Source organism: Notolepis coatsorum (genome assembly GCF_963971535.1).
Source record: "Notolepis coatsorum genome assembly, chromosome: 12".
In the NCBI taxonomy this organism is placed as follows: Eukaryota; Metazoa; Chordata; class Actinopteri; order Aulopiformes; family Paralepididae; genus Notolepis; species Notolepis coatsorum.
The window spans coordinates 77,474,740-77,484,739 of NC_140176.1; the positions used below are offsets into that span (position 1 = coordinate 77,474,740).

The 10,000-nt window shown below is 44.0% G+C and overlaps 1 protein-coding gene across 1 annotated transcript in view; it reads right to left on the reverse strand.

Annotated features, from left to right (window-relative positions):
* itih2 (inter-alpha-trypsin inhibitor heavy chain 2) overlaps positions 1-10,000 on the reverse strand; it is a gene marked incomplete at both ends in the record, with an annotated part of 56,214 nt that overhangs the window by 42,090 nt on the left and 4,124 nt on the right. The window contains 3 exon segments of the mRNA XM_084325900.1: positions 1,734-1,841; positions 2,106-2,268; positions 5,740-5,844. Of these exon segments, the coding sequence (XP_084182026.1) occupies positions 1,734-1,841; positions 2,106-2,268; positions 5,740-5,844 (376 nt within the window).

The window sequence follows — 10,000 nt, forward strand, 5'->3', positions numbered from 1 at the left end:
GATTGATGACAACCGCTTTCATGGGAGTTTCTAACTGCAGTTAGAAATCAGTCAGATGTGTTTCTCATTTCAAAATAACATGAAAGGAAAATTGGTTATTTTAGTCTAAATAAGGAATTCTTCTTGGGACCCATTTTCCCATATCAGTGGACCCTGTGCAGGGACCCGACCCAGAGGTTGATAAAGTCTAATTTATTGTACGATATTGCTTACGTATGCAACATCACACACCTCTCCCAGAGTTTTAAGCCAGGCTAGCTGATCCATATCCACCTCCGTTAATTTGTTGCTAAGCTAGGCTTCCCGCCGGATATCTTTCTACTGAACGCACAGAGAGGATATTGGTATCCAGCTTCTGGTCTGACTCTGGCGTGTTCCTTTAAATAATCCAATTGATTCACATTCATATTGAAGGAAGATTAGTTTTGGTCTGATATTAAACTTTACATGAACATACACATTAACTTAAACATTACAGTGCAGTTCAGTCAGTCTCATTGTAAAGCGTAATATCAAACCAAAACTCATTTTCAAATAATTCCCCTCACATCTTTTAGTGGGGAATTTTGAGTTGATATTTGTTATCATTAATCTAGACAACAGAAGTGTGTTGCATACAATCACAATATCATAATCTCATCACACCATGATCAAAAAATACAAATATATATATACCGTATATATTATTTCCCTTATTATTTTACCATATATCTGTCCACATCTGTCTGTACATACTGTACCTCATACTGTACCTGCATATAATCCTTTTTACATATCTGTAGATACTATATCTGTACATATCTCTTACCTATACTCTTACTAGTTACGCTGCCGGCCAGTAGGACTTACTACCATAGTGTCTTTATACCTGTATCACTGTACTGTATTAATACTACAACTCTGTACATATATTGATTAGCACATTTACTTAGTAGTACTAATCTATACATTTTACACCCAGTTTAACCACCTGTACATTGTATATTACTGTTGCACTTTACTGTTATATTTGCACTCTGGCTGGATGCCAAACCTCTGTTCATTGTACTGTACTTGTGCTGTATAATGATGACAATACATTAACCCTCGAGGCACCTTAGTCGCAGAACTGGTCAAATGGGTCATAGGGTTTTCTTCACGTGTGTTTGTGGATAGCGTTGGCTAGATTTGATGTATATGCCAAAAAAGTAGCTCACATTACAATAATCCATGTTTTCTTTTTTTTAAACAATCACTATTAAGCGTGTGAACAACAAGTGTCTAGTCACAGAACTGGACAGGTTAGGGTTGGGGTTAGGGTTAGGGTTAGGGTTAGGGTAACCCTAGGGTAACCCTAACCCCCTAACCCCAACCCTAACCCCAACCCTAACCCCAACCCTAACCCCAACCCCAACCCTAACCCTAACCCCAACCCTAACCCCAACCCTAACCCCAACCCTAACCCCAACCCCAACCCCAACCCTAACCCCAACCCCAACCCCAACCCTAACCCTAAAATCCTGAAAATGAATAAAAATTCGATATGTATGGTGACGAGGACTGAAGTTAATAATGATATTCATGAAAGAAAATTGGAACAATACATGAAAAGGATATGTTTTTACTGAGATCGCAGTTTCGGTCACTAGTAGGGAGACAGGTAGTGGGTTTTTTTAAAGGTTGACTCGAGGGTTAACATGTAACCCAGTGTCCCGCCCCCCCCCCCCCCGCCCCGGTGCTGCAGGCGGCGGTACCTTGTCGGTGGTGGAGGTGAGCTTGGTCAGGCCCAGGAACTGCTCCCCCAGGGTGCTGGGTGCCTCCACCATGGAGATGCCCTTAGGCTCGTAGATGTAGACGTCCACCTGGGAGGAGGAGACAGGGTCAAGGGTCAGGGCTGCTGAGTGACACGAGCAGACACACACACACACACACACACACACACACACACACACACACACACACACACACACGCACACACACACACACACGCACACACACACACACACACACGCGCGCGCACACACACAGACACACACACACACACACACAGACACACACACACACACACACACAGACACACACACACACACACACACACACACACACACACACACACACACACACACCTGGAGCTGCGGCACCAGTCGGCCCGGCTGCAGGTGCAGCGTGTGCTCGTAGTGCCCCATCTTCCGGTGCATCATCTCCTGGTAGTGGAGCTCGAACTCGATGTGGCTGCCAGGGGGCACGTACACCTCCGTCTTAAAGGTCTCCATGTCCTGGGAGTTGGCCCTGTGAGGGGGGGGAGAGGGGGGGGGGGAGGTTAACCCTTCAGGGGGCACGTACACCTCCGTCTTAAAGGTCTCCATGTCCTGGGAGTTGGCCCTGTGAGGGGGGGAGAGGGGGGGGGGGAGGTTAACCCTTCAGGGGGCACGTACACCTCCGTCTTAAAGGTCTCCATGTCCTGGGAGTTGGCCCTGTGAGGGGGGGGAGAGGGGGGGGGGGAGGTTAACCCTTCAGGGGGCACGTACACCTCCGTCTTAAAGGTCTCCATGTCCTGGGAGTTGGCCCTGTGAGGGGGAGAGGGGGGGGGGGGGGGGAGGTTAACCCTTCAGGGGGGACGTACACCTCCGTCTTAAAGGTCTCCATGTCCTGGGAGTTGGCCCTGTGAGGGGGGGGAGAGGGGGGGGGGGGAGGTTAACCCTTCAGGGGGCACGTACACCTCCGTCTTAAAGGTCTCCATGTCCTGGGAGTTGGCCCTGTGAGGGGGGGAGAGAGGGGGGGGGGGAGGTTAACCCTTCAGGGGGCACGTACACCTCCGTCTTAAAGGTCTCCATGTCCTGGGAGTTGGCCCTGTGAGGGGAGAGAGGGGGGGGGGGGGAGGTTAACCCTTCAGGGGGCACGTACACCTCCGTCTTAAAGGTCTCCATGTCCTGGGAGTTGGCCCTGTGAGGGGGGAGAGGGGGGGGGGGGGGGGGAGGTTAACCCTTCAGGGGGCACGTACACCTCCGTCTTAAAGGTCTCCATGTCCTGGGAGTTGGCCCTGTGAGGGGGGGAGAGGGGGGGGGGGGAGGTTAACCCTTCAGGGGGCACGTACACCTCCGTCTTAAAGGTCTCCATGTCCTGGGAGTTGGCCCTGTGAGGGGGGAGAGGGGGGGGGGGGGGGGAGGTTAACCCTTCAGGGGGCACGTACACCTCCGTCTTAAAGGTCTCCATGTCCTGGGAGTTGGCCCTGTGAGGGGGGGAGAGGGGGGGGGGGGGGGGTTAACCCTTCAGGCGGCACGTACACCTCCGTCTTAAAGGTCTCCATGTCCTGGGAGTTGGCCCTGTGAGGGGGGGAGAGGGGGGGGGGGGGGTCATTAACCATGTCACTGCCACACGACCGTCGGTTGTGTGATAGTAAAGGGTTAACCTTCTGTCGTGCGGCAGTGAAAGGGTTAACCCGGCTGTCGTGTGGCAGTGAAAGGGTTATTAACCTTCTGTGAATTGTCGCAGTGAAAGGGTTAGCCGTTTTTTGGTAGTGCGAGAGTGAAAGGGTTAACCGGCTGTCGGGTGGCAGTGAAAGGGTTAACCTTCTGTGTGGTTTGTCGCAGTGAAAGGGTTAGCCGTTTTGGTAGTGCGGGCAGTGAAAGGGTTAACCGGCTGTTGTGTGCGGCAGTGAAAGGGTTAACCTTCTGTGAATTGTCGCAGTGAAAGGGTTAGCCGTTTTGGTACAGTGCGGCAGTGAAAGGGTTAACCGGCTGTGTCAGGTGGCAGTGAAAGGGTTAACCTTCTGTGAATTGTCGCAGTGAAAGGGTTAGCCGTTTTTGGTAGTGCTAGCAGTGAAAGGGTTAACCGGCTGTCGTGTGGCAGTGTGAAAGGGTTAACCTTCTGTGAATTGTCGCAGTGAAAGGGTTAGCCGTTTTTTGGTAGTGCTGCAGTGAAAGGGTTAACCGGCTGCTGTCGTGTGGCAGTGAAAGGGTTAACCTTCTGTGAATTGTCGCAGTGAAAGGGTTAGCCGTTTTTGGTAGTGCTGCAGTGAAAGGGTTAACCGGCTGTCGGGTGGCAGTGAAAGGGTTAACCTTCTGTGAAGTGTCGCAGTGAAAGGGTTAGCCGTTTTGGTGGTGCGGCAGTGAAAGGGTTAAAGTGTCACAGGGGGGAGGGGGGGGGGGGGGTCTTTATGGTTAACACTTAAAGCTTTACACTTGTTTCGTTCCGCACATTAACCCGTTCACTCACACAGGAATGAAACCGTTGAAACCTAATAACATGACAAAAGAAAATGTTAAATATCTTCTTTCACAGTCATTTCAGAGTAAGAAATAATATCACATTATATTGGACCGCTTTCTTTCCAGGACATTTCTTTTGGATAGTCGCACAGTCGCCCTGTTGGAAAGAATAGACCTATCTCAAACCCTGCCCTCTTTTCTTGATCCTCCAATCACAACTGTCGCTTACCTCGGACATTGTCCGTAAGGTAAGCGACAGTTGTGATTGGAGGATCAAGAAAAGAGGGCAGGGTTTGAGATAGGTCCAAGACATACGGCCGACTCCGAGCGCCCTGGACGACAGAACCCACTGGACAGTTGGCCAAGTGACAGGAGTTTAGTCCCAATCGATCAGGATGATGCCGGTAGATTGAAAACGTGGGTCTATAGGGTTAATATCAAGGGTGTAAAAAAGTACCCAGAAATGATACTTAAGTGAAAGTATGGGGTACCGTCTCAAAATCGTACTCAAGTAAAAGTCACAGTATCTGGCTATAAAAACACACTTGTGTAAAAGTTAAAAAAAAAGTGTCTACTTTTAAATGTACTTAAGTAGTAAAAAGTTAAAGCTTTTTTATGACTTGTCTATTCTTCTGATAGCAGGTGTTTTTAAATAAAGTGCGGCCGCGGGATTAATAACGTTAACGTTAAGTTCGGCCAGAGAAACAAATATACTAATTCAAATAGTTGGACCTGCGAGATTTGTACTTTGTACTTTGTAGGTCTGCGTTTTAAATGTAAGGAGTAAAAAGTATGTATTTTTTTTTCTCTGAAATGTAATTGAGTAAAAGTACACAAGTATACAAACCTAATAATACTAGAGTAAAGTGCAAATCCCCAAAAAACAGTACTTAAGTATTGTAACAAAGTACAATTACTCAAGTACTTTACACCCCTGTCCTTTAGTAATGTTTCTGTTGATTCAGCCATGATCAGGGCTTGACGTTAACTTTTTGGCTCACTAGCCACTGTGGCTAGTGGTTTTCCAAAGTCACTAGCCACTCAGCATTTTCACCAGCCCTGGGCAGGTGGGCAGGTGTTAACGTCAAGCCCTGGCCATGATCCAACAAGTTGTGGGACTGAGGGTGTTCTCCTCTGCAGAGTGTCATTACACAGCCTCTGGCTCTGCAGAGTGTCATCACACTATAAACAAGTCACTTAAAGGGACACTTCACCAAACATCAAAGCGGATTTACTTTGCACATAATCTCACACGACGCATCCCAAAACGTTAAGCAGCTTTGCACACATTCATTTAGTTTGACACGTTATTGAGCGTAAACGAGTTTGAACGTTGTGGACACCGGTGATATCATCGGGGACATTGAATCCTCGTGTTGTGTGTTAATTTACGGCTCCATGACACGATAAGGTAGCAGTCCCTATGAGACAAGGTATTTATTCTACACCATTTCATGGAGCTGTAATTAACACAACGACACTGGGCGTTGCTCTTTGGCGAAGCGGCCCTGTGAGCCCCTGTCGGGGGGGGGGGGGGGACGACGACGTGTACCTGACGATGCCTGCCGCCTTGCCCCGGGCTCGGGCCTGGGCGTACAGGTTTCTAGCCACCGTCTTCTCCTTCACCGAGCCCACGAAGATGATGCCGTTCACGTTCCTGCAGGAAAACACAGGAAGCACACAGGAATCCAGTTAGAGGGGGAATCAGTAGTAGTAGTAGTAGTTAGTAGTAGTAGTAGTAGTAGTAGTAGTAGTAGTAGTAGTAGTAGTAGTAGTAGTAGTAGTAGTAGTAGTAGCAGTAGTAGCAGTAGTAGTAGTAGTAGTAGTAGTAGTAGTAGTAGTAGTAGTAGTAGTAGTAGTAGTTAGTAGTAGTAGTAGTAGTAGTAGTAGTAGTAGTAGTAGTAGTAGTAGTAGTAGTAGTAGTAGTTAGTAGTAGTAGTAGTAGTAGTAGTAGTAGTAGTAGTAGTAGTAGTAGTAGTAGTAGTAGTAGTAGTAGTAGTAGTAGTAGTAGTAGTAGTAGTAGTAGTAGTAGTAGTAGTAGTAGTAGTAGTAGTAGTAGTAGTAGTAGTAGTAGTAGTAGTAGTAGTAGTAGTAGTAGTAGTAGTAGTAGTAGTAGTAGTAGTAGTAGTAGTAGTAGTAGTAGTAGTAGTAGTAGTAGTAGTAGTAGTAGTAGTAGTAGTAGTAGTAGTAGTAGTAGTAGTAGTAGTAGTAGTAGTTAGTAGTAGTAGTAGTAGTAGTAGTAGTAGTAGTAGTTAGTAGTAGTAGTAGTAGTAGTAGTAGTAGTAGTAGTAGTAGTTAGTAGTAGTAGTAGTAGTTAGTAGTTTATTCAGTCGTCATCTCACACAATACAATATACACAATCATTTAACAATATTTGATTTGACAGCGACTGAAAAGGTACAGACTGAAGCATAATGCTTATACACGCCTGTCCTATATTCTTAACAAAATTAAGACTCCAAAACAGTATTCTAAAAGAAAATAGCAAAAAAAAAAAATTCACCCTTTGTAGTTTTCAAAAATAGCTTTACAAACCATTTTCTTAACAACCGAAAGCGAATGACTCATTCAGCATTGTTCCACAAGTTGAAATACACCGCCTCTCTTTCTTAGCTTTTTGAACAGTACATTTACAAATATCTCTCAAATCATATTTTCTTTCATGTATTGAAAAAAAAAAACGTTGCACCCTAACCTTTGCACTAATTCACTAACGTATGATTATTATATTATTATCTTATTATTATAAGCTCTGCTCCCTCTGTGGATACTTTTAAATCCTGCCTCGAGTCGAAACCCACCTCTACTGTCCACCTGACCTATTATTATTGAAATTACACACATATGGGTTTGAAGACACTGCCATGGAATGGATGAGAAGCTACTTGTATAATAGACAACAATGTGTTATATTTAATGGTTCCATGTCAAATATGGTAACACTCCAGTGTGGTATTCCCCAAGGAAGTTGTCTTGGACCCCTCCTTTACTCTATATTTGTAAATGATATGCCTTATGTATTGGAAAGTGCAGGTACAGCGATTTATGCTGATGATACAACTATATATGCATCCGCTGAGAGCACAGAACAAGTGAATAAGATACTTCAGAGTGAATTATTTATGATTTCGATTTGGATAACTGAAAACAGACTAAAACTAAATGTAGCAAAAACAAAATGTCTTATACTCGGCTCTAAATATGCCTTAAGGTCGGAGCATAGACTGAGTCTCATTACAAGACGCTGGTATTGAACAAGTGAAGGAGGCCAAATTGTTGGGTGTAACTATTGACGAGGCACTACTTTGGTCTACCCAGATTAACAATATGGTTACCAGGATGAGTAGAAACATCTCCATAATAAGAAGAAATGCCTACCTCCTAACGAATACAACAATTAAAATGGTAGTACAATCTTTAGTCTTGTCCCATCTTGACTACTGCCCAGCAATTTGGTCTAGCGCGTCAAAGCAAGAGCTTAGTAAACTCCAGCTCACTCAAAATAGAGCTGCCCGACTCACTCTTCACTGCTCTATAAGGAATAGTGTGGAGGGAATGCATGCTAGACTGTCGTGGATGAGGGTGGAGGAGAGACTAGCATGCAGTTTGATTAGGTTTTTAAAGAACATTTGTACCTTGGGTAAACCCACTCAATTGTATTCTATGCTTTTATCCACCAATGATAGACATGACCATAATACCAGACATGCTTCAAGTAGTCGCTTCACCCTACCTCTGCCTAGAACCAACGCTCTAAAGAAAACTGCAATGTATAGAGCCATAACATACTGGAATAGGATCCCATTACATATTATACGGACGGAAAACAAGGACAGTTTCAAAAAGAGACTCAAAGGAGCCATAATCCGGAAGGAGATTAATATATGTCATGCATGAGTGTAGCTGCAGCCATGTTATCCAAAACTTCTTCTGATTACTTTGTGTTTTCTTTTCTTTTTAAAGGTATGGTGAAATTGATGTTTTAGTAACACTGATGAGCATTCTAAAAGCAATTCTTAAAAATATTCAATTTTAAAAACAATCTTAAATTGTATTTAACAATGTATTTTGTAATTTGTTTTGTTTTTTTGTTTTCTGTTTCTTTGCTTGCATGTAATTTTAGCCATCTTAATTGTTAGTTTCATTGTGTATTGTATGTTGAGTACTGGCTTTTAATAATTAGTAACATTGATGAGCAGTCTAAAAGCAATTCTAAAAAATACTCAATTTTAAAAACAATCTTAAATTGTATTCAACACTGTATTTTGTATTTTGTGTTGTTTTGTTTTTTTTGTTTTCTGTTTCTTTGCTTGCATGTAATTTTAGCCATCTTAATTGTTAGTTTTATTGTGTATTGTATGTTGAGTACTGGCTTTTAATAATTCTGTTTTGCAATAATTGTTTTGTATGTTTTTTTGTGTGGACCCCAGGAAGATTAGCTGGTTGCCATGGCACCAGCTAATGGGGATCCGTAATAAAATCAAATCAAATCTACTCCATAGCATTTGACTATAGGATTAATCCCAGCTCCCTCACCATTCTCTCTATAATCGTCTCTGTCAGCCTGGTGTTGCTGTCTGTTCTGTGTTCTGTGTCCAGTTACTCTACTGTCATCCCCTGTGTCTTATGTCTTACCGTACTGTCTGTTGCATTATAGTCCTACTGCCATAACATATCGGCTAGTCTCCTATGTCTTACTATATTGTCGGCTGTATAGTCTTGTCTCATAACATATTGTCTACTGTCCTGTGTCATACTGTATCGTCTGTTGTATACTCCTTAGTGTCTTGTGGTCCTATACTGTATTGACTGTCCATCCTGTCTTTTGCCATGTTGTATTGTCCTCTGTTACACTGTGTGACTATGTCTGTTGTTTTCAATTTTGCAGTTACTGTACTGCTGTACTGCCATGGTCGGCTCTTTGAGCTTTTAAATGCGCTATAATATAAATAAACGACTTGACTTGACTTGATTATTACGCCTCGTGAGTCGCTGTGCGTGATGTCCGGTGCTGACGCTGCTCTAGGACCCCCCCCCCCCCCCCCCCCGAATGCAAAGAATATATAATAATAATAATATATATATATTTTTTATCATTCCATTTGGGCTGTGGGCGGTGCTTAATGTCTGAAGGAGTCGACTGAAGGCTTCTTGTCCTCTGCAAAAGCATGCAATTGGTCCACTGATGGATACATCTTGATATGTGTCTAGTCTAGTGTGTTCATTAGATGGTGAAATCCTCTTTCAGTGCCTCTGTGCCTGTTTTCTTAGGCAGTTAGCCTCGCTGGTATGCGTGCCATTAGCCTTAGCCACGCTTCTAGGCCTCATTGCTTTTGGAAATGATGATTAAAAAATATATATATTATATTATACAACGGCATGCAAATTTCTCGATTCTGATTGGCTGAAACAGTCATTTTACACGTCTTTATTGGCAACAATCCACGCTGCTGGCCCAGGACCCGCCCACAACCGACCCACATCACATCACTCCGCCGGATCACAAGAAGGTGGCCAATAATATTTACAAATGGATATGTTAATGGCGACTAAACGACTAAATATGAAGCGATTCTGTCAAGGGGAATGTGTTAGCCCTTTAAACAATGTTGGATGATGTAATTGATGGGTCTTGAGGCAATCTAGAACAAAAGAAAAATCGCGGTTTGATTGATAGATTAATTGATTGATTTAAATTTCTACTTCCTTCTTGCTACTGACTGCAGCGTTCTCTCTCACTGTCCGACGCTGGCGTACCCACAAACACACACACACACATACACACACACACACACACACACACACACACACAC